The sequence below is a fragment of the Vitis riparia genome, chromosome 15 (genome assembly GCF_004353265.1).
Source record: "Vitis riparia cultivar Riparia Gloire de Montpellier isolate 1030 chromosome 15, EGFV_Vit.rip_1.0, whole genome shotgun sequence".
Classification (NCBI taxonomy): domain Eukaryota; kingdom Viridiplantae; phylum Streptophyta; class Magnoliopsida; order Vitales; family Vitaceae; genus Vitis; species Vitis riparia.
In genome coordinates this window covers 19,694,667-19,720,592 of record NC_048445.1, presented here as the reverse complement: position 1 = coordinate 19,720,592, position 25,926 = coordinate 19,694,667, and the positions used below count along the sequence as shown (strand labels likewise).

Genomic DNA, 25,926 nt, shown 5'->3' with positions numbered 1-25,926 from the left:
ATTTATTTATTTATTTTTACATTATTATAAGTTTTGATCAATTTTAGATCCATCGATATTTTATGTCAAAATATCTATTAATATTTCTCTGATATATCCATAAAATCAAAATATAGATATATCTATGATGGTTGATATTTTTATCCTTGATAGACTATCCATCTCAATAACAAAGAAGGGCCGGTTGATAGATGAATCTATGTATCCATCTTAAGAATATATGTTATTTTGGTATTCGATTTTTAAGAACTGCATGTGACCTAACGTATTTATTGTTGTGGATGAAGTTTCTATGTGTTTTGATCTATGGCTACTAGAGTTAATAAAATTACCTAAGAGGCATGTCCTCGAACACACCACACACTGGTCCAAATCAATTAACCTACGATATATATATAGCCCAAAGCATTCCCAAGATACAAACCTGAGCCAAAATCCCACTCCAAAATAAGCTCAGGAAAAGCCCATTATGGGCAATTGATTAGTTTACTACATTTATTACATGACTTGGTTTGATAACACCGACTCCATTGCAACACTGAAACTAATTTGAATATGCTGGATGACTAATATGCAGCTGGTACGAGAGCTACATCGTGACAGCTGAACCAGAAGATACAGAACCTTCTAAACATGGAATTGCCTGGGAGGATAGGTAATCAGGTGTGGATATACAATCAACTATCAAGTCATTTGGCCCAAGATCATCAATAGGTGGACGTTGTTTGTGGTGCTTGGTGACTGACTGGTAAGCCATGGCCAGTGCGAGAGCCTGCACATAAAGAGAACAAAACAAAACTTCATCACCTACTATAACTTGATTTTCTTAATTGAAAAATCAGTAAATAGACTCTTATCATTGATCTTACAACGTGATCATGGTTTGGAGGAGCATAAATGCCGGTGGTGATGGTGGTCCTTCGTCGACTACCATCAGGAGGTGGGTAGATATTTTGGTAAAACCGTTGGGATAATAACAAAGGCATACCAACAAGATTGCCAGGCAGACTTTCTCCCAATCAGTTGCATTGCCAATGAAAGCATCGACAGTAAAACTTTCTCTAATTTCCCGAATTAATTTTCCTCGTGCTCTCTGTGCCTGTGAACAATATCACAAATCTTAATGACAATAAAATAGATTAAGATTATAGAACATTATAAATTTTAATCCCAACCCATTTAAAGTAACAAGTTCATTCGATGATGATGTAATCAGATCTTAGAGAACTAACCTGAACATAGTCTACTGCAGGAATCATGCGTGCACGGCGTAGTTCACAGGCCATTGGTCTTGAGCTCATAAAAGTCATCCTCCCCAGATCGCTGCCACTCATCAAAGTGAGCCAACATATCAACGTCCATTGCAAAATTGAGGATTCCTTGAACATGGCTAACAGTGTAATTCAATTTGAAAGGAACCATTTTAACACCCTTTGATTCAAGTATACGAACAACCTGGCAAAGCCATCCCAGAAAGTTCGATATATTAAAATCAATAACACTTCAAGCAGCATGAACTGATAAAGTTCTTGACCTGGCAAAGTCTGAGTGATCTATCTAATGATAATTTGAACTCAAAAATTTTAATTTTAATACATAGCCCACTCTTACCTCCATCTCAGCATCATCCAGATACCCAACAGTAAGATTTGTGATGTCTACTGAGAATGGGTCATCAAGGGAAATGTCCTTTGAGGAGGGATCATCTGGATCCTTTCCTAGAATGGCATCCAGAATAATTGTGCAATCTGCTGCACTTCGACAGAATGGTCCAATCTTATCCTGAACATATATATATATACATTTTAGTTCCAGAACAAAATGAGGGAACAAATGCAGCACATAAAGTGAAGATGATTATGGTGATACCAAGCTTTCCGATATGCTCATTACACCGGTTCGACCAACAGCACCAAAAGTTGGGCGTAATGCAGTCACACCACAACGTGCAGCAGGGAAGGTTATGGAGCCACATGTTTCTGAGCCAATGCAAAAGGAACCATGCCTGTGATGGAAAACAATTTCTTAGTTGGTGCTTTTGTCAGGGGAGGACTCAAACATAAAAAGGAACAAGAAATCAAGCTAGAAAATCAAATGGGCAGAAATTAAAGTTTAGAATAGCTCAAGCACTAAATTAAGGATACCTGCTGAGGTGGAAGCAGCAGCTCAGAGGATGAACCATAGGGTATTCCTCAATATTCCATGGGTTCCTCGTCCTACCTCCAAACCAGATGTCATCATATGCCAGTGATCCAGTAGCAAGCTTTGCAACAAGAACAGCCCCAGCAGACTTCAACCTGTACCAATCAGAGTTACAAATTAAATGGTCTGAACATGACTGAAGATTTGTTATCGGGTTTCTCCTTTTTGTTTAAAAAGATATATTGTCTTTCTGCATGCTCCCTTTCCTTTTATTAAGATTCATATTCAGAAAAAGGAAAGAAAGTAAAGAAAGAAGAAATAATACTTCTTGTAAACCGAAGCTTCAATGTCAAGAACTTGATCTTTGAAAGTTTTTGAACCCCAAGTAGTCTTGTATTGGGGTACCGAAATTATATCCTTCAACCCATATGGAATCCCATGAAGGGGACCTGTAACACAACTCAATATTACATTCTGGAATCAAGGATTTATTGTACCATATATTAATTCAAATCTTCACTCTTACTTTGAGATTATGATGAGAAGAAATAGATGAGGAGGTACCTAAATATATTCCTCGAGCAAGCATTTCATCAGCCTCTTTTGCCTGCTTGTATGCCAATTCTTCAGTGTAAGTGACCACAGCTTCAAGAACAAGATTATACCTAGTGGTTCCCCAATGCATATAAGAAAGATGACTGGCACAGACACATAGGAAACTTTCTTTTTTCTGCTTTATTACCTCTTTAATCTATGAAGAAAATTCGAGTAAGCTCCTCAGAGGTACTTTGTTTGTCTTAATGAGTTCCCCAGTTCAAGAACCTGGTGAACATCAACAATTTCATTGACAAAACACTAACAGAAAAAAAAGGGCGAATAAAATATTTGGTGGTAGGAAAGACTTTCCGTCATGAAGGCAATGTCTTCTTCACTTTCAGGCTCTGTATTCCAGAAAGGGAAGGATAACTGAATCTTTTTGTTTTGCTTTGCACTTGTTCATTGCCCCACTCAGGATTGAAAACCAAATAAGATGGATCATGTAAACCTCCATTAACAGAAGCAACTAACTTACGATTGGCTCTTGATATAGGGATATTCAGCTCAGTTGCACCCTTCTCAATCTCGGCTATCTAAAAGGAAAAAGAAGATAGAGTAATTATATGAGATAAAACTTGGATGATACAATCCAGAGTTAATGGATCATAAATAGTCTAAATTACAAGTTCATCAAAATCACCTTAGCATCATTGAAGAAGTCGGCATCAAATATTGCAAATGCACATTTAAGTGGTGAGACTTCATTAATCTTTTCTGAGCATTCACCATTGTTTTTAGGGCTGTTCTCCCCACTGTCCTGATCGAAGAACACAAGAATATTTGCTTGAGAGTAGAAATTAAAGAAACAATGGAATAACAAAGAAATGGACTAGCTCTTCTCTGTTCTAAATTTTTGTTGGGTAGACAACATTTCCAAAATTTTCTTAAAAGGGGGGAACATGAGAAGGTTGGGAAATTGGCTTCCTTCTTAAGCATTTTCCCCTTTTGCCCTAAAACTCTCTGAGGAGCAAAGGGGAAAGTATATGACCAATCAAAGCTCCCGTCACTATCTAAGGTGGTGCTTGGCTATCATTCTATAATTAATTTTCTTGCTTTTCGTAGCTAAAATCAATGAAAATGCTAATTTCCAAAGAAAGAAAAACTTGTTCCGAACTGCTAACCATTTCAGAGGAGGACAAGAACCACCTCCTCCTTATCCCCAATTCCTGAAGCTAAATGATGGGTTTTGTATAAACATTGGCGGTCGTTTCATATTCATAATAGTTTCAGTAAACGAGTATCATTTATCAAGTTCATTGCATGTAGAGCCTCCAAATGATTGTTCACAAGCTCTAAACGTATAGAGTGAAATCTGAAATTTCTATCACAGCAGGGACGAAACAGACCCACTCTTGGATGTTTTCTGATACATTAATTAATGGATGATAGAAATGGAGAAAGAGAGAGTTACCATAATTGTTCCAGTCCCGGCGAGAAGACGGTTGGATGAGATGAGAAAGAGGAGGCACAAATAATAAAGCAAACGTATCCATGGGAGTGAGAGTGAGGTGGGAAGAAGGATGCCCCACAACATGACTGCCGCCTTGTCACACCCTTTACTTCCTTGTCTTCTTCCTTGGAGATCTAACAGATATCTGCAGTTTTATTGATGGAGATGCGGCTCCCTGCTTTATTGCAACCCACTTTCCCAAGCCGTTGACTCAGGGTTTTATCGAGCCTGAAAGTTTTTGCAGAACTTTTACCCTTTCACATTTAAAATTCCTACAATACCTTTTTTTTTTTCTATATTTTTTTGTTATTTAATATTTATTATTCTTTTTTCAAAAGTTTTTAAATAATTTAGCCCGTATAATCCAGTGCTTATTTTTTTAGATCATAAAATAATAAAAACTCTTTAAGGCTTACACTAAAAAAAAAAGGTAATAATTTTAAAAATTATTTAAAAATTTTGAAATACTACAAAATTTTTATTACCTCAAAATTAAAAATTTTTTAAAGTAAATTTTAAAATATAAATTTAATCTATTCTTTTTGGATAGTGTATTCTATTTTTATCTAACATTATTAATTTTAGAAGTATAAAACCACCACTTAAAAAGTTTTGGTAAAATTTAATACTTATTAATTAAATTATATTTAATTTGTTAAATTAAAATTTATTACTTAATTTTACTTGAAGTATTAAAATTGTTTGATAAAATTAATTTAAAATTTATTTTAAATTATCAAATTGATATATTTATCCTTATAAATTATAATTTGGACAAAAAAAAATCAAGTAATAATGAAGATCATGAAGTAACAAAAAAAAAATTGTTGAAGTAATCAAGACAAATAATAGTAAAAAGGTAAAATAAATAAATAAATAAAAATATAGAATAAAGAATAAATTAATTATTTTTACTTATTATTTAAAATTGTTTTTGACTTTAAGTCATACCATTAAGTTATTTTACCAAACAAACTTAATTTACTTATTAACTCAAATTAAGTTATTAAATCACTTCAAGTTATTAAATTAGGTTACCAAACACCAATTTATTTACTTAGTCTACTATTTCTATATTTATCTAAATTTTCTATTTTTTTTCTATAATATATATTGTTCCTTTTTTTATATAAATATTTAAATAACCCATTCACTAAACCTTGTTTTCTATATTTCTTATTTTTTTGCATACATTTTTATAAAAAAATAATAATAATTTATTTACCACAAATTCATATTATATTCCTTAGATTCTTTTTCCTTTTTCCTTATCTTTAATATATATATTATTCTTTTTTATAAAAAATATTAAATAATTATTTATTAAAAATTTCTATTTCCCCATATTTCTTTAGTCTTTAATATATATTTTCATAAATTGTATTAAAAAATATTAATTTATTTACTAAAAATCCCTAATATTTTCCTTGTATCTTTCACATTTTCACAACCTTTTTTCTATTCTTTATTCTTAATATATTTACTTTGGTATTAGTCCCTTGATTTTTCTACACCATCAGTCTTGTATAACATGAGATTAAGAATATGGATATATATTGGTTAAGGAGTTAAGGGCTCATTTGAGTATGTTTTATGATGTTTGTTTTCAAATATTGTGTTTAAATTAAAGAACAAATATATATATATATACATATATATATATATATATATATATATATATAATATATATATATATTATAAAAACATGGGTGTTTGGCAAATTGTTTTTAAAAATAAAAAATAAAAACTTGTTTGGATAAGTTATCATTAAAAATATTTTTTTATTTTGTAAAAATATAATACATTTAATATATATATTAAATGATACATATAATATTAATTAAATGTTGCACAAATTAAAAAATAAATAGATTTTAGTAAAACGTGAATAAAAATTATAATTTTTTCTACAAAATTATTTTAATATATGCTAAAAGAATATGGATATTAACACTTCATAGAGACATAATTGATTTCTTTTCTTTTTTTTGTGTTAAAAATGAATAATAATAATAATAATAATAATAATGAATAATTTTATTTAAAATAAATTACAAATAAAGTTGAATTTTTTAACATGTAAATGAGTCAATTTTTTTATTACATGTACACATTTAGTACTCAATTAAGAATACAATATTAAAGAATGTTTCAATTTAAAATTTGTTTACCTAGTGAGAAAATTAAGAAAATATAATTGTGTATATAAGAGAAACAGCAAAGTCATGACTCATAATATATCAGTTTTATCCATTATTTTTTATAGTGATTACATCCATATTTTGAGTTCAAACTTATTTTAAAAATTTTTGAAGCCCATTAATAAATTCAACATGAAGTGCCGCTTAATTTGAAATTCATTTTTTTAGAGAGAAAATTATAAAAATATAATAATGTGCAAAAAAATAATTGAGTTATTATGAACCAATTTTTATTTATAATTTTTTATATTAATGAGCTCAATATTTGAATTTCAAATTATTTTTAAAAATTATTATACTTATTAACAAATCAACGCATTATGTCTTTTTATTTATCTAGTTAAAAAAAAAAGTTTTATGTATAAGAGAAACAATAGAGTTATTAAAAACCAAATTTTGTCTATAAATATATGGTATTAATTAGATAATTATTTGAGTATCAACAACATATTATGTTTTGTTTCATTTGAAATTTATTTGCTTATCGAAAAAATTGAAAGAATATGATGATTTGATATAGAAAAGAAACAATAGAGTTGTTCAAAACCAAGAACTTTATTTACTTTTATGATTTTTCTTTTATTTCCTCTACTTTTTCTTTTTGTACATAAAATCTAGTGAAAGCAACTTATAATTGTTATCTAAAAAGGATTTTATATTTCACTTTGTATTTTTTTTTAAAAAAACTTGAAATAGAGGGCAACGACTTAATGCAGTCTTATGAATTTTTCAAAATAATTTTTTGTTTTTAAAAATAGAAAATTATTTTTTAATTACACGTCCAAACAGGCTTTTAAGGGTCTATTTTGGAACTTTTTTGAAAATTATTCTCAAAAAATAGTTCATATTTTTTTTTTTTTTACGGTAAAAGGCTAACTTGAAATATTTACCATTAGTTTTTAATGTTTTCAAATATTTTTTTAAAATAAATTTTATATGTAGTACTTTATTTTTAATTATTACATATATTTATCTCATTATTTTTTAAAAAAACAACCCTCATCAAATAAATGACGACAACCAAAAATATGTTAAAATAAAATATGCTTTCATTAATAGTAACAGAAGACCTTATTTTGTTTTTTGATTCCCAAACATGTCTTTTATTTTTATTTTTATATTATTAGAAATAGTTCTAAACCTAGCGCCAAAGAAAAGAAAATCCATGTTTTTAAACATGTTTTTCTATTTTTCGTTATTAAAAATTACTGAACGACCTTAGTATCAAAGAAAAAAAAACTATGTTTTTAAGTGAAGATTTAGAATGATAATTTACTTTTTGTGTAAATTTTAAAATAATTAAGTTTGATTATTTGGAATTCATTTTAAATGTTCAATTAATGTTTATGTTAATTAATTGAGACTGGATTGACCAAGTAATTATAAAAAGCAAAATAAACAACTTTTATGGTACGATAATTTTTTATTTTAGATCTCTAATTTAGATCCTTTTCTTAATACTTTACCTCTTACAATTTAAAAAAATAAAATAAATAAATAATCATTGTCCTGAGTATTTTTAACTTTTTGTTGGAAAATTTTCTTTCACATTTCTTATTTTAAAAAAAATTAAATTTTGAAAACACCTTTTAGAAAACCGTTTTTCACTTAGATTAATTTTTTTAAAAAATATTTCAATTTTCTAGAAAATGGAAAGAACAAAGAAATGCTCATTTATGTTTTAAACTTGTTTTCTATTATTATTGTTTTTCAAATAGCAGATAACTAGTGTTTAGATTAATAATATTTTTAGATGTCAAATTGAATTCATCCTCATTTATGATTTTTAATTCAATTTTTTAAAATAAGACATAAATATAAAAAAAAAAATATCCACCATAAAAGACAATAAAAGGATATTTATTATAAAACAAAAAGAAAAATCAAGAGATAATATGGAAAAGAAAATAACAAGAGAGAGTAAGTTGTTTTTGTGACCTTTTATTAAACCAAAATCCTTATTTATAGGCTAGGGTGATACAAAATCCTTATTTATAAGTTAGGATAATACAAATAGGTTAATAGTGTTGTCATCCACAAACTACTATAATTGTTGATAACATTGTCTCTTGGATGACTACCACTCCTAGAATATGTCTCATTAAAAACCATACTTGAAGAAACAAAACTCTATGGAAAAAAATCCCCAATAGAGGAAAAACAATACAATATTCTTTAATACCTTTGGGCTATTATAATGGACTCATTTAAAACCTTACCAACAAAACTTAGTTGGACATAGCCTAGATAAAAGGAAAAAGACTACAATATAGTAACATCCTTATAATTTGTCCCTCTTATGCAAATATGATTATACTTTCTCTAATAGCTCAGTATGAAAATCTTTGAGTCATCACATTCCAATGTTATATATGAGCTTCTTAAGTACTGTAGTTGACAATGATTTAGTGAATAGATTTGCTAAATTTTTACTTGATCTTACTCGATGGACATTAATTTTACCCCTCATTTAGAGCTCATGAGTGCAAGAGAACTTGAGGGAGCTATATTTAGTTCTATTACCTTTAATATATTTGAAAGGTGAATCTCAATACTTGACTATACCTAGAGGGGGTTTGAATAGGTGTTGCTGAACAATTTAAAAAAACTCCCAATACAAATTACCTAACCTTAGAATTTCTCAATATTTATAAACTTTTCTTCCACAAACTTTTCGACAAAACATAAAATTCACAAGCAAGTATGAATGCAACAACACTCTCCCAACAATTTATAAATGTAATTCACATGTGAATGCTTCAACACTCCTCAAAATCAATTCATAAGAACAATTTTCTTCTTAACTCATTTCCAATTATTACAAGATAGCATTAACCAAAATGAACATAAAAATTATTCAAGATATCCAATGGATGATCACACCTATTTCAACTCATTTTCCTTCCATTTAACATATATGCTCAAATAACCAATGATATCAAAAACTGAAAATAAATCAAAGAGTAGAATGAGAGAAAGAGACAATGGTACCAAATTTTAACGAGGAAAACCTCCAAAGAGATAAAAAATGACGGGCCTTAAACTGATCGAAAACTTCCACTATGAAGAACAAAAATTGAATACAAGGTTTTACCTAACTCAAGCCTATCAATCATTCCCAGACCACTTGGAGTCCACACCAAGCTTGATTTCGACCTCTTCTTAAATCCACACAAGAAGAAATTGGGCTTTTACCCAAGCCCAAATAAATTGGAAATTGAGAGATGAATGAAGGAAAGAATCAACCCATTTTTTTTTTCTCAAGAAAATCCATTGAAAACAATTTGGAAAAACAATAGGAAAGTTGGAGTTTCTTAGCAATCAAACACCCCAAAATAGGAAAGGAGAAGATAACCAAAGGGGATGGCTACTGTTGTGTCTCTCTTTATAGAACATAAAGCAAGTTTTGGGTTTTTAAATGAAGCAAACCTTTGATCCAACTAATGAGATTTCATAAAAAAAAATGTAAGTTGGATCGATCCTAGAACAAGGCATCTTGAACACTTGATAAAAAATGACTGCTTCTTAAGCCTTCCTAACTCCTTAAAAAATATTTTAAGTAAAAAAAACAACATTTACATACAATGGTTGATTCAAATCCATCCAACTCCAACCTCAACTACAAACTTTGGTCTTTTCACAAATTCAACAAATTGATCTCCATTAGCCAAGTAGTCCATAGAAGGATTGGAAAAATCAAGTTAGGAGACACTTAAGAATTTGGTCCGGAATTGCCATCCTAGCTAAACACTCACAATATCTTCCTTTAATTTGTACAATGCATACGACATTATTTTCATGCAATATTATTCTATTGTCTTTTATGGAAGATAGCATGCATGGTTCTTGAAATAGTTATCATTATTTGATTTACTAACCATCATGATATTATAGCATTCCCACAGATAAACACATATATTACTTGAGATCTAACTTTGTGACAATCTCAAAAATAAAGTGTTGATTTCATATCCATGTAATTATAATTGTGCTCATTTTGATAAAATAAACCCATATCAACCTGCCATGAAAATAATCCTGAAGATAATCCTTTTTCATGGTATTTCTTTGGTTGATAAAGATGGTTTGGTTCATTTGAATGGGTTTGGAGTATTCCAATATAGTGTTTGGATCATCATTTTTCATGGGTTTTCTTTTTCTTTTTTGATGGGATGGTTTGGGTCTTTTTTAAAAAAATTATTTTTATTCTTTGGTTGATGGGGATGGCAACCATTTTGTGGTATTTAGGATGATGTTTTTTTTTTTTTTTTTGGTTTAGCATTTTATCATCTTCATGATGGTTTCCATTTAGTTGGGTTTAGGATGGTGTTTCATATTTTTAGGTTTTGGGGATCATCTTTATCTTTAGGATACAATTTTCATGTGGTTTAGGACAGTGTTCATTTGAATGATGGGAATAGGCATCTAGACTATTAATTTTATCCATATGGGATTAAATAGTTTAGAGTATGTTAATTTGGTTGTGGGATTAAAAAATAACTTTTTATTTTTAAAAGGTAGTTTTCATTTTTTTTTAAATAGAAAATTATTTGGGAAACTTAGGTTGCAGGCTATCAATATCAAAATAATAGCATATTCAAACCCTAGGTTTGCCAATTTCAAGTTTACGATGCTAACCCCAAAATATTTTGGGTCTCATGCACTTTGGGCTGAGTTTTTTTTAATTCCCAAAATGCCTCTCTCCTTCGGTCAGGTCAGCCTCCACATGTTTAAAAAAAATAAAAGACTAAAAATAAAAAACAACTTAATAGCAGGAACCTTCCTTCTTCGTTTATTTCTGTGTGTAAACCTCAGTTCACTTTTCATTCTTATCTTCTTTATTCCCCCTTCCTTTATACACATCTAACTAGTATAAACCCTAATAGAAAACCATAGTCATTTTCTTCATTTTCCCTCTCGGTGTGTGGTCTACAATCGAGACGCAACAACTTGGTGTGTGATCTGGCAGAAGCTGCGCATCATTGGGTGTCTTTGCCTACCACTATCCACCACCATCTCCTCACATCCCATCTTTTTCACCTCTCTCACTCGACTTCCTCTTTCTTTATGCCTCTATCATTCTCATCCCAGGTACTCTCTCTCACTCTCTATTTCTATATGTATATGATTTGAACGATAGTGGTCTAGGGCTTCAATCTACAATTTTTCTTTTAAATTTTTTATTGCTTGAGAATGATTCCGTAATTCATTTTAATTATAGGGTTTTCTTATTGATTCTTGTTTTTTTTTTTTCTTTTTTTCCATGCCAACATGCTTCAACTTGATTGGGCTTATTTGAAATTTTTAACTTTCATGTGTTCAATTGTTGAGAAATTTGTTGAAATTGAAAGGAAATATAAAGTTTTGACATTTTCATGGATTGAGTTGGGTGAAAGTGAATGATTGAGTTTATCTCTTCCAAATAGTTGTCCATACATCACTAAACTAATATTTTGATCGGAATCATTGAGCTAATTGTTATTGTGTTAATTAAATGAGGGATTAAGCTATTTTCCAACAGATGTAAAGCTTGTAGGAAAATTTTACTAAAAAAAAAAAAACATGTCTTTTTTTTCTTTTTTGTCTTATGTGATACTTTGTTTTGTAGGAGGAAATTTTAGGGAAATGATTTTCTACAAGTGAATGAGAATAAATGGAAAATACATTTTTCACTTATCTAATCAATCAAATATAATTGAAGGTTTTAGATTTTATTTGCTTTTCTATTCTTTTCCTCGGTATCTTAGCAAATGAATAGAGAATTATGAAGATTCTTTTGATAGATTTGTTTTTCCCATGACTAAGGTGTGGTTTGATGCACTTCCAATTTTTCATTTTTAAAATTATAGAAAATAACAACTTTATATAAAATTTAGGAACTCTAATACAAAAAAATAAAAATAAAAATAAAAAAAGAATTTATTTTATATTTTAGGTTCCTTAAACTCATTATTTGTTTTAATGCTTCTTAATCTAAATTGTTGTTTATGAATTTTAAATAAGAAATGTATACAAGTTGATTTTTTTTTTTTTTTTTTTATGGAATGAAGATTTGAAATAGATCAATGTTGTAGTTACCAAAAAAATTGAGCATTACATGTCCAATTGTGGTCCTTATTTTGTGCATGCATTCCCCTAAAGGAGAAATTTCTTTCACTTATACCTTTCAAGTTAGCAAATAGATTGTCATTGCTTAAGCAAGGAACAAATGGAGTTGCCTTCTCCAATCACTGGGGTTTTTTTCTATTGTGGATCGAGTTCCTTTTCCCAAATTATTATTCTTGATAATGGTAATGAAGTTTATAACTTATAGAAAATAAGTAGAGTTATTCAATGCTCTTATTTACCAACATGTCTTGCTAGGTCCTTCTAGTTGCATTTTTTTTAATGCACATTTTGTTCTTAAAACTGAAAACAAAAGAAAAATATTGTGGTGCAGTTAAGTTTTTGGAAACCAAAAATGTTGAAGGCTAGTCAAATAAAATAGAAATCACAAAATAAAAATATAGAACACCATCAGCTAGGCCTTTACTTTTTATGGACTCTATTTTAAAGCCTGAAATGTAGCCTTGGGGATTTATAGCTCAGTGGGTCATTTCTCTGGTTTTAGAACTTCATATTTGAACACAATTGTATTCTTTCTATTAATATATGAAATGGTTTTACTAAGTGAAGGATGTGGCTTTAGTAATTCCATAGCAATTATAATATTACTTTATACACTTGTCTGGAAACTAATATTGGCAGCTTTGTACCATAAAGGAAGCTTGCAAACAAAGTTGCCAAGTTAACTTTAGAATTTCATTCATTTTTTTAAAAAATATTTTTAGGGATTTCATTATATGTTTTCATTTTTTTAATTGGGAATTATTGCAGAATTACTAGATTATGAAAAAAAAAATTGTGCTTGACTACATTCTAATTGAGGTAAAAAAATGATGAATTGATTAAGGCAATAAGTGAAAATGACAAAAATTATTTCACAAGATGAGAATTTAATATACTGCTATAATTTTTGTTCTTAATTTATTTTTCTCAACTATGGATTCTTGTTGAAACTAGCTTTCTTAAGATGGCCACCCTTAGGTACTAACTTTTCAACCTTAGGTACTGCCTTACTGAACCTTGGGTACTATCTTAGTGAACCTTAAGTACTACCTTAATACACCTTGGGTACTACCTTAGTGAACCTTGGGTACTACTTTAGTGAACTTTAGATACTACCTTAATTCTCCTTAGGTACTACCTTAATGCTCATTAGGTACTACCTTAATACTCATTAGGTACTACCATAGTGAACATTGGGTACTACCTTTGTGAACCTTAGGTATTTCATTCACTTCCATCTTAGTTTAAAAATGAATTGATAAATGTTGAACTTCTCTACTTAGTACACGATTTCCTTAATTAAGCATGAGATTATTATGCTCTAATAGGTTATTCAGGAGGTTCTTCTTAGGTACTACCTTAATGCACCTTAGGTACTACCTTAATGCATCTTAGGTACTACCTTATTGTATCTTAGATATTACCTTAATGTACCTAAGGTACTACCTTAGTGAACCTTAGGTACTACCTTAATGCACCTTAGGTACTACCTTAATACACTTAGGTACCTTTGTGAACCTTAGGTATTACCTTAATGAAGCTTAGGGTAGTTTGTTCATGAACCTTGGGTACTAAGTTTATCAATCCTAGATAGCTCATTCCTCAGCCATAGCACAATTTGTTTAGGAAAGCATGGATTAGGATTTAAGAATACGTAACATTGACAAATTATTTTCTATTTTTGTTTTAATTAAGTGTATATAATATTCATGTAATCCCTAAGATTAATAAGAAAGTTTTTATATCTATCTTTTTTTATTCTTTTCAACATATATTAGAGCATCTTATAAAACATGTGTGAACCTTACCCAATTATTGTTGTTTGTGCAAAGAAAAAGAAGAATCGGATGATACCAAAAAATCCAATATCATTGGTTTTTTGATTTATGAAGTTTAGTTTCCCCTCTATTTGAGGTGGCTTGGTTTCTTCCCTTGCAATTAAGGTAGGTCAAATGTTTAAGAGATGTGAGTTTTCTCCTTTTACGCTTATTTGCTTCAAGGTTGTTTTATCATTGTGCCTAACATATAGTTTCTTTTCTTTTAGCTTTGATGGAACTTATGTGCTTTCTATGACTTAGATTATACACTCCTTGTTAGCCACTTTATCTAACATATATCCTCTTAATTTTCCCATACATGTCAATGTTTGTAGTGATGACCCTCATTTTGTTTCTCATTATGCAGCCTGTAGATCAAAGGTAACATCTTTCTATGTGTTTTGACAAACTTATGACAAACATAAATCAAAGCTTGGACTAAAAAAACAGGGACAAGTTCGCCAAAATCTGACCAGATTCAAGAATGAATTCTGCAACAAACAAATTGTGACATCTTTCAAGCAACAACAACAATTTTATGCTAGCAAGAGAATTCATGTGTTTGCCCCCCTAATCTTTGAGCAAAAAACAAAACCGAAAAAGAGATGGAGGAAAAGAACAGGAAACCAACTTCCTATGTTGGGAAAAAGTGCTACAAATTCCTTGATTACTTTGTACAGGAAGTGATTTACGTGTAGTTTTCTCGAGTGGTATCATAAATCATACTAGGAACTAGAGGAAAATATAGAAAATACAGAGTGGCTGTCAGGCTTGTATGGGTTCACCGAGGTGGGATTAGAAGATTGTAGTTTTTTTTTTCAAATCTTTTTTAAGAGAAAAAGAAAAAAAAAATTATGATTTGTTATTTTTTTAACAAAGATAAGTGGTGGAAACTTAATTTTCTGAATTAGATAAGATAAGTGTATTTTTCTTCTGCAAAGTTCATGCTCTTGTTGGATTATTATAGGGTACATTCTCTCTCTGATCTCTTTGAACCTAGAAAGAACGCTTAAAACTTTACAACTATTATACCACCTTGATAGAAACCAAAAGGTCTTCTGCCTTTTTAGGTTCCAAAACATTATTGCCTTATAGTGGCAAACTATAAGGTTCAAGGCTCAATTCAATTACTATAATAACAAGTCTAATCAAGTCAGATTCTCTCTACTTATTGAAAACTGTTTATACAAGACATTTTTTCAATGAGTTATATGGACTATAAGAAGCCTATTCCCAAATGGTAACCATGAGCTCCAATATCCTATTCTCACTTTAGATTGGCATTTACTTAGAATATTTAGTTTGGAGAATAGACAATGGGTAATGTTTTTGTTTAAGCATGTCATCATTATCTGCTTTCTTATTTCTACATTCTAACATTTATATAATGCCAAAAATTTGGGTCCCAAGCATCTCATGGTAAGAGTGTCCCTCAAATATCCATGTTAATCGAACAAGAACTAACTAACACAAATGGTAATTATAAACAATGGAGACAACCCTTGAAGTGACATTTGACTCTCTTAGGGGAACATCCTAATTCATGTGTCCTGAGGTGCCTCTTGATGTTCTTTTTCAGCTACTTGGTGCCACATATCTCACAAATAATGTGTTGGTCACAAGATTGGAGATGAGCCTTGAGGCATTGTTCATTACTAAAGTGCTTAAAACAACCTAGTTCTGAATAGACTGCCTCGACTGAGTTCAATTTAGCTGCAATGGGAAGAACATTCATAAGAGTTCGCAAATAGAAATTGGAAAAATTCTAAGGGGTAGATATGTTTCAAAATTTTAAAGAAAAATGCAACTAGATTATGTTAATTTACATTATCCTCTAAGAAGATATGTAAGAAGGATTTTTAATACATAAATAAAAAGAAATTGATAGATAAAAGAAAATTGTCATGAGAATCCTCATGCTCCTACAACTTTGAAGCAAATTTGAACACTAGTTTCATAAATTAAGTAACTAAGATTCACAAATGAAGTTTTAAAAGTTTACATAGGTAGTACCCAAGTTTCACTAAGGTAGTACCTAAGGTTCACTAAGGTAGTAGCTAAGGTTAAGTAAGCTAGTACCTAAGGTTCTTAAAATACTGAGATAATGTCCAATAAGGTAAAAACATCTCTTTTAATGTCCATTATGGGGGTCTTAATTGTCCTAATGGAGTCCAATACAGTAGGGCCCCTCTGCTTGTGAGATGGAATCCAATCATAGTTGTTCAATATGCCAATTAGAATTTGAAAGGGGCACATCAGTTTCCAAAACCTAGGCTTTTGAAAAGTAAAAACTGGGCCTAAATGGTTTGTCCAGACTAAAACTGGACCATCTCAATCGAATCCTATCTTAATTATTCACAACCACACCATATAGTTGGTAAAAGTTACATGTTTCCATGTTGATCAAGCCCTGAAAAAAAATATTTCCTTCAATTTTATTCAAGAAATAGGGTACTAGGAATTTTCAATAATACATGCAACAAGTATTTTTCAAGATGAAACTTGTCTTTATTGTTGTGAAATAGACAACTAAACAAACCATTAAATACAAACATTATATATATCAACTCACTTCATTCTTATAAAATTTCAGTACTGCTTCTTTTCAATATAAGAAAATGCGATTCAAGAGAATACCTGCTCAAAGCTTAAAAAATATAAAGTCATAGAGAAGAAGAAAAAAAAAACCAAATGCTTGAAAAAATTATTGACTTTTACCAGTCCAAAAATTCTACCATTCCTTGTCTTCCAAATTATCCAAATCAAAGTGAGACTCACTAATTACCAAAGAATTATACCTCTAGGGAGTCTCCCAAACTCCTTAAAAGAGATAGTCATCCTATTTGTCAAAATTCTGAGAAGCTTACCCAATCACAACTATGCAAACAAATTCTACCAAAGCCCTAAAGAAAATAGGCAATCAAGAAAGTTATAACCAATTGATTCACCATGCCATAAGCACATAAAACACAATTTGAACATAAAACTTTATAAGGCCTGCTCACTTATAGCTTCTTGTTGGTGTTGCTTATTTGCCACTGACCATACAAAAGGCTTTTGCTTTAGGTGGGGATGTAGATTTCCAAATGAAACTAGTTGGAAAAAAAAAAAAAAAAAAAGTGAGTTCAAGGTTTCAAAAAAGAGCTAAGAAAAATGAACCATTAGAAAACAAGCTTGAAGAGGCCAAAAACTAAACCTTAAAAGAGATGATCCTAGTGGCCAATGATATTGATCACATAATCTCAAATGTGCCATACATCATATATCATTGAATTTTACAAAACAAGATTACAAATAATTAACAAAATGCAAGAGGATGTAAGTCTTTAAAGCAAACTAGAGCAACAATTATAACATGCTAAGAGAATAACAGAAAAAATAGATGAACTTTGATAACTTAACGTGTACTTTTTCGTAAGATTTGGAAGTCACAAGTTTGACTCTTAGACATATATACCAGTAAGAGTACCAGCATCATGAAGCACAAATTTTCTCATTATTAATCTGAAACAAAAGCAACCACATCAAAAATTCAATAGAAGTTAAAAAGTTCTCAATATATATACCTAAGATTTATTGTGACCGTAATATATATCACTAAATATATATGCACACACATCCATTTCCTTGTATGGAAGACATACTTCTATCAATTCATGGATGACATATCCAAAGGCAGACTCTTTTTATTAGCTAAATCTATGATCTTAAAATTCAAGGTCTAGAAGAATCTAGCTAGTAGACAAATGGCCACTCCAATACCTAAACAACGTAATGATAAAGTGAAGGAAATGGTTTGCATAGAGCAAGGAAGGTTTTCTCATCTAGTGAAACAATAGGACTGTGCCTTGTGAGGCTTAAGCTTCATATTCGTAATTATTTAAATAAATAGACTCACAAGTAGCAATCATAAGAGCCAAATGTGTTTGCTTTGCTAATCATTTCACAAATGCAAAAGTTAAACATCTGATTCAAAACCACATGCATCAGGTTATTGTTATATTTATGGAAATGACTAATGAGTAGTAAAAGCACCCATCTCCAAGTGCTCAAGGTGCTTTCACCTTTACTAGGTAAAGTAGAAGAGAAAAGGGCTCAACATGTGAGAACATAGAAAGACCCAACAAAAAATAAAAATGAAAAACACAAGTTGAAGATCAGCCAATAAACATAACTTTTTTGAGAGCTACTAAATTCTGACCATTTGATTATAAAAAAATACATATAAATTATATACCAGCTATGTGGGCAACTTAGAAATCTTTGATATAATGAAAATGGTATAGATAGACTCCATGTGAACAAGAAATTGCAGAATTATTCTGACAATAATGAAAATTCCTTCTAACTCCAGCCTCCACCCTCATTCTGATTGCCAAGCAAATGTGGGAAAATAAAAGCAAATAAAAAACTCTAAATCTTAGAACTTTCTTTTCTCGTAGAAATATTTAGAATGAAAATTTTCCACTCAACTTGACCAAATTCAAGTATTTATTCATAAAAACTGTAAAATTGGATATTTATTTTCCTTAAATTTTGATAGGAATTGCAATAAAAAGAAGAATTTCTTAACAAAAATATACAGAAAAAGCTGTAAAATTGAAAATTTATTTTCCTTAAATTTTGATAGAAATAACAATATAAAAAATAATGTCTTAACAAAAATATATAGAAAAATACATAAAAAGACGACATTCTCTAAAACATACATACATATATGTACTAAAATAGACATGAACACAGAAAACCTAACCTTAATCAAACACCAAAATCTCGTGATTTTGAAATCCAAATCCTAACACCAAAACCCTAATTCTGAACCTCAATATTGTGATTTCCACAACAATGGAAGAAAAATAAACATACAAACCCCTCTCCCCACCCAAAATAAATAAATAAAATAAAATAAAAGAAAATAGCACAAATAGCTTGAAGAATTGAAGAAAACCAAAAACCCAAATGGGAACCCTAGATTTGGACATGAACATTGTTGATAGTGGTAAAAGACAAAAGACAAAAAAATCATACTTGTGGACAAACAAAGAAAAATAAAAAACAAAAAAGGTAGAGTTAGATGTCCTTCAACGAGAATGATTAAATTGAAAATGTTGGCGGTGCTACTGCTCCATCATAATTCCGAGATAGAGAGGACGGGGGAATATGGAAGTGAAAGAGCTTGGAAAGTGCAGTGCGACTAAAACACATGTAAAGAAGTTGATAATGATGGGTATCCCATGCCCTCCGATTTGTGTTGTCCACTTCTGACAAGAAGAGGTTAGGGTTAGATTTCACCATATTCTTGGGATTTCAGGAATATTTGGTAAAATAAGAGGTCCGTTTTTTTTTTTTTTAATGAGATTTGGGTTTTTCATATTCAGATCAACACGAGGAAGGTATTAGGGTTTCAAAAAGGAGATAAGCAGATAGAAGATGAAGTTTTCTATTCAATCTTAGTGTCGACTAGGGCAAAGAGAAAAATGTAGGTTGTATTTTAGTTTTTTTTTTTTTTTTAATCTGATATGGAAGATGAGCTGGAGGAAGGGGGAGGACAATTTGGGTTTAAAATAACAACTAGGCTCAAAGTGCATGAAGCTCAAATTATTTTTGGGATTAGAATAGTTATATTGAAAAATCAAAAGTTGGATTTCCAATTTCCTATATTTTTCATATTACCAACCCAAAACACAAGTTTCCCAAATTATTTTTAAAAATTCATAAGACTGTTTGGTCATTGTTCTCTACTTATAATTTTTTTAAAAAAAGAAAGTAAAATAAAGAATAATTTTTAGAGAACAAGTAGAAGTCATTTTCACTCATTTTTAAAAATAAATGGAAAACATAAAGAATTAAAAAAAAAAACCTATAAAATGTAAATAAAATTGAACATGATATCATTCTTTTTCTCTCCCTACGATCCAATACTAAAAAATCTTTAAATATGATATCCCTTAAATTACACATGTTCTTATGAATTTCCATTGACTTAATAAAAAAATTTCATTAATCAACTAAATTCTAAATCGAACTATATTCAATACATAAAATGTATTTATTTTTAAATATAATTTATAACTAAAAAATTGATCTAATTAGTGCTAAAAGTCATAGAACTTAATAACATTAGAAACTCATAGACCAAAATTCATTTTGAATATCTTTTCTAGTTTATCCTCAATGTATAATTATATTTGCACAAAATTTTCACTAGGAAAATAAACTCCAAATTAAGTAAAATTTAATGTGTTGGATTCATTAATGAGTTTAATAAATTTTTTAAAAAAACTTAAAACTCAAATAATGATCTAATTAATACAAAAAAAAAAAAAATTATGGACATGGTCTAGAATGACTCTATTGTTTCTCTCATGCATAAAACCATATTTTTTTTTTCTTCACTCGACAAATACATTTTATGTGAACCCCACATTTTTGCATGATGTGCTCCCACTCGATGGCGTGACTCATTTTTTTTTTATTTGGTGAAAAATATGATTTTTAGAAAAGACTTGGAGTCGCCACTTATTTTTATTTTATTTTTAAGGGAAAACAAAATAAGAAAGAAAACCCTGAGTGTGACTTCTTATTCGGAAAAGACAATTTCAGGAAAACCAAAGTCGAGTTCGAGGGTCAAGTTACCTATTGGGAAGATATGGTAAAAGACCGTAGCATCCCTCTAAATCCCTAAAAATGGGTCTTTACTAAATAAGGTGAGGTAAGTGTGGCAATTGATAAGGAAATCAATGGATACCAATGAAATGATCAAATAATAAAATAAATCATACATGAGAATAAGCAAAGTGGGAGTGAGATCGTACCTTAACAACAAGTAATAGTATGCTATCATGAAACGGGATTAGTGCATAATAATGAATACAAAATATATTGCATATGTCACAAAATAGAGTAAGAAATCCTCAATGGCAATTATGCACTTCACTCAAATCATTTTTAAAGAAAATATCATGGATGTTAGGGCCCCACCAAAGCCCAATTTATTTTAGCATGAATTAATCCCATAAATTCCATTATTTTGGAATTATGAAAATTCATTCATATTTATTAAAAATCGAGAAAACTGGAAAATTGTTTGAAGATCAAAGAAAATTTGTGAAAGTGCTTATCTGAAGGGAAATGTAGCAAGTTTATTACAAACGAGATTTTTGGAAACTCTAAACCCTAAGGAAGGAATAAGACAAGAAATGACTTAAAATTATTTGAAAACCGGAGTGGAATTAAAATTATTTGAAATTTGGAATTTTGAAAATTATTTGAAAATTGAAGTTTTGAAAATTAGAGTTTTGAAAATTATTTGAAAATTGATGTTTTGAAAATTAAATTTGAAAATTGGAGTTTTGAAAATTATTTGAAATTTTGAGTTTTAAAAATTGGATTTTTGAAAATTAAAATGGAAATAAGATTATTTGAAAAACCGGAATTTTGAAAATTATTTAAAAGAGGATTTGTGAAAATTAAATTTTGACACATGAGGATAAAGAATCAAAAAGGATAAGGGCACGTGTACTTCAAGGATAGCCCACTAAAGGTGGCCATGCACGGAGAGCTTTTATGCATGTGAGAGGAAGACATGTCAAAATTCTTCTAATTGGGGTTCAGGATGCCTTATAAGGTCAAGATGTTGTTGGACATTTAGGATTCAATGGTTGATTTGGGCCAAGACATTATCAACATTTCATAACAGGGGTTCTTCTGACGCTGTGTTGAGTCTACCTATTTTAGTTTTTGCACCATGAGGGTTGTCCTGATTTTTACTCATCTTTCCAATGTCAACAATTTGCATGTTCCACAACTAAACCCACATATTGAAGGGTATCATTTATTCTAAAATTTTGAAGTGCCCCTGCTTAGAGCTCATGACTACTGGCTTTGCCACTCGTGAAAATTCCCATGCCACTATTGACTTGTCATTCACCATTTGCTTGCACTGTGCTATATGTTATTAGTGAGTTACCAGCTCCTGAAAGTGAAGTAATGAATCTCCACTTTAAAAGAGGGACTGGGTTCTCCATGAACTGCACCAGCTCACTGCCTATTTACACCTGGCAGCACATAAGTCACCCATGTAGGACTTCGTTCCAAAGGCCCATTTGGATTGTTAAAATAGACCCTATATTTGCTTCCATTATGACAACAATGCCCTTACCAGGTAGTGCTCTTTCTGGAATCTGGTTGGAAGATGAGCTGGTCTTATTTCCGCTTGATGGTTCAAAGCTTTCTTTCTAGGAGTTGTTCATGGTTCAAAAACGTGAAAATAACATACAAGTCCTCATCTTCAGCAACTCTTCTTCATCACTACATTGCTCATTTCTTTCTTGATGCCTATCCTACCTTGGAACTTTGTTGAAGTAGTCAAGCACTTACCATGGCGAGGATCAGTAGCACACATTATGTTCTTTGTGTCCCACGTCTGTCGAGTGAGCTTTGGGAAGGTAAGGGTGCGGTATTACTGTGACCCATGGGATGTGAGGGGCGCAAACCCAACCATGAAGAAGTACAGGCGAGGGAACGACATGAGGTTAATGACAAACTTCCAGAGATCTAAGTTGGGTTAACCCAGGAGGCGAAGATAGCAAGTTACCTGAACTTCAAGATTGACGAGGCCATATTTCCAGCGTTGAATAGAAGCCTCTCGTCATTAACAATTCTCCAGCAAAGGGAAATGAGGAAGATCACCACACACTACTTCAGGTTGACATCAGAATCTTTCTCTCTATATGATCTCACGAGACTCCACCTCTGCTTCACCAATATGGCGTCAAGGTAAGCTGGTGCAGAGATTTCAAACATGGGGTTGTTTGGCTTAGAGTCCCAAATTTCATATTAAAGGTCGGAAAGGTCGAAAAGGTCCGAAGCTAGTCCAAATCTGATTGGATGAGAGATGAGCATATTGGGATTTACTGAAGGCTCTCATTTCTTGATAATAGATAACATTGAAGCAAACTGATACATCTGAAAATGGGTTTCATGTCAAAATCCAGTTAGAAGTGGTCTACCATCAACAAGCCCCTTGTCGTCCAATGTCCCTGTAGTAGTTGTTGTCTGAGTTTGTAATGACAAGGTATTTTAGGCCACGTTAGAATTTCTAGTTTGAAAAGTCTTCTATTGAACAGTGGTTGAAAAGTAAAAAAAAAAATTGATTAGAGAACATGTGTTAATTTTGGATTGGCAAAATTCGAAATATTTTGTTGGTCAATTAAGCGAGTTGAATTTTTTTGTCACGTTAGCTTTCTAGTAGAAAATTTCTTAGGATCGTAAAAATTGAAAATTTTCGAAAACAAAAAATGAATTAGTTAAAATTAACTAGAACTAATTAAGTAAAGAAAATTAAATTAATTTGCTTAATAATAAATTTTAGAAAATTAAAATTTTTTGGATGGTGTTTGTTAATTTATTTTGTGTGTTGTTAAAAAAATGAAAATGAGGTGAAATGAAAAAAAAATGAATTAATGAAAGAAATGGAAAAGAATTGAAAAAGAAAAACAAAGGAAATCAGAAAAAAAAAAAAAAAAACAAAGGAAACCAAATAGGGTTAAAGCTTTTGAGTGGTGTTTGGGTCGTGGGCCACTTGTGGTTGGCAGGCTTTTAGAAACAAAAGGAAATGAAAAGAATTAAAAATGGGAAGGAGGAAAAGAAAAAGAGAAGTGGCAGAAGGGGAGGGGCAATGAGCTCGTGCAGGGGAGAAAAAATTTCCGCCATTCTTTGGCTAACCATTTGGACAGCCAAACGAGCTCTGTTCCACATGAAATTTTGAAGGAGAGTTCTACTCGATGTGAGAAACGTTTCTACGGTGTCTGATTTTGTTTTCAATAGTCTAATTGGTAGATCTCAGGTAGGGAGACTTAACTGTAAAACTTAAATTAAATATTTTTTTCTTGAAAAAAATTTATAGATTTTGTTGTTATGAGTTAAATAGGTAATATTTGTGATACAAGAAATTTTATTGGATGATTTAGGAATATTTTTTGGAAATTTGGTGATAATGGGAAATTTTTTGGTTGATAAATGATTGCATTTGGATTGATAAAATTAATGGGATTGTTGAGAATAAATGAAATTGTGATATAAATTATAATTTATTGATATGTAGATTTTTGAGAATTTATTGGAATATTTTTGGTAATTTTATTGTGGAAAAATAATTATATTTAATTATTGGAATTACTGGAGTTGTTGGAAAATTATGGAATTTTGGTATAGATTATGTTTAATTGAGATTTGAATTATTGGAAACTTATTTGGTTGCTTTTGGTAATTTTATTATGGAGAAATTAATTATATTTGATTATTGGAATTATTGGGGTTGTGGAAAAATTATGGAATTTTGGTATATATTATGTTCAATTGAGATTTGAATTATTGAAAATTTATTTGGTTGTTTTGGTAATTTTGTAGTGGAGAAAATAATTAATATTTGATTATTAGAATTATTGGGGTGTTGGAAAATTATGGCATTTTGATATGATTGTAATTTCAATGATATTTGGACTAGTTGGAAATTTTTATTGGATATTGTGATATTGTGAAGGAGGATAATTAACCTCATTGCATTTCATTTGCATCATGGTTGTGTGAAGGAAAAATAAAAATTGAGAAAAGAGCATGAAATAGAAAAAGAAAGAAAAATGAAATAGTAATGAAAAGAAAGGCCCGTGTGAGGCGAGTTAAGAAGGGAGAGAGATCCCTAGGGTGAAAGACCCAAAAATTTACCTTAGGAAGACTCTGAATGGGGAATGTATTTGGGTACGGGCGCGTATCTTACGTTGAAAGCTCGAGAACGACAATGCATTGTATGACTTTGTGCCACATATCCATATGCATTTCATTTAATTGTTGAAAATCGTGGAGTTGTTATAATTATAGATTTTAAAATATGTGGGTTGTCCAATGCTGGTGGAATGCTTCTTTTATGTTCACTTGGAACTTAGTAATCCCAATTAACCCCTTGGGTGTAAGGTACCCTACTGAGCAATGTGGAATTCTCACTCCTTCCTTCTTATATCTTTTTAGATGCAAATGTGACTCATAAGGATCCATAGATAGGGCAGGGAGGGCTTCAGGATGCCCTAGGAGATTTTAGAGCGACCTAGTGGATTGTATTGTATTTGTTATGTTGGTTATTTTGGGACTTGTATTAGCAAACTTTGAAACTATATTTTTGTAAGAAGACTTTATTTTGATTAATTTGCTCAATTGTGAACTCTTATTTCTAGACTTTAATAGTGATAATTATTATATCTGGTTACTTTTGAGTAGTGGTTAGTATGTTGATAAATTGGATTGTTAATTGGAGGGAGCTTTAGTGTGATTATGTGTAGAGAAAAAAACATTTCAGAGCGTTTTGGTTGATTTCCAGTGTGGATTAAGAGGAACCCTTAAGGTCAAACCTTTGACCTTGGGTCATGGGCCAAATTTTGGGTCGCTTGGAATTTGGGTCATGACAAGTTTCATGAGAGTACCCATAGTCATCCTTCACATGTTGCATAGTCTTCGGGTCTGCGATGGTGTCGGGCCACATGTGGGGTATGCGCTCACCACAATTTGGGTTCAACATAAGGTCCACCTCTGAGCCTTGGGATAGAAGTCATGAAGAATG

General features: G+C 30.6%; 1 protein-coding gene and 1 pseudogene across 2 annotated transcripts; both read right to left on the bottom strand.

Moving 5' to 3' along the window:
- Nucleotides 1-612: 612 nt before the first annotated feature.
- On the bottom strand, nucleotides 613-2,955 carry LOC117932053 (annotated as a pseudogene).
- LOC117932399 lies at nucleotides 2,950-4,389 on the bottom strand. Of its 2 annotated transcripts, XM_034853644.1 has the most exons (4): nucleotides 4,151-4,389; nucleotides 3,380-3,496; nucleotides 3,215-3,272; nucleotides 2,950-2,964 (listed from the first exon to the last, which is right to left on the bottom strand). In XM_034853644.1, the coding sequence occupies exons 1-4, from the start codon at nucleotides 4,271-4,273 to the stop codon at nucleotides 2,957-2,959; spliced, it is 306 nt and encodes a 101-aa protein (XP_034709535.1). In that variant the 5' UTR covers nucleotides 4,274-4,389; the 3' UTR covers nucleotides 2,950-2,956. The 2 variants fall into 2 exon arrangements, 1 of the variants encoding a protein (XP_034709535.1); XR_004654167.1 differs by lacking the exon at nucleotides 2,950-2,964 and having other exon boundaries at nucleotides 3,088-3,272; nucleotides 3,380-3,491.
- Nucleotides 4,390-25,926: the final 21,537 nt, after the last annotated feature.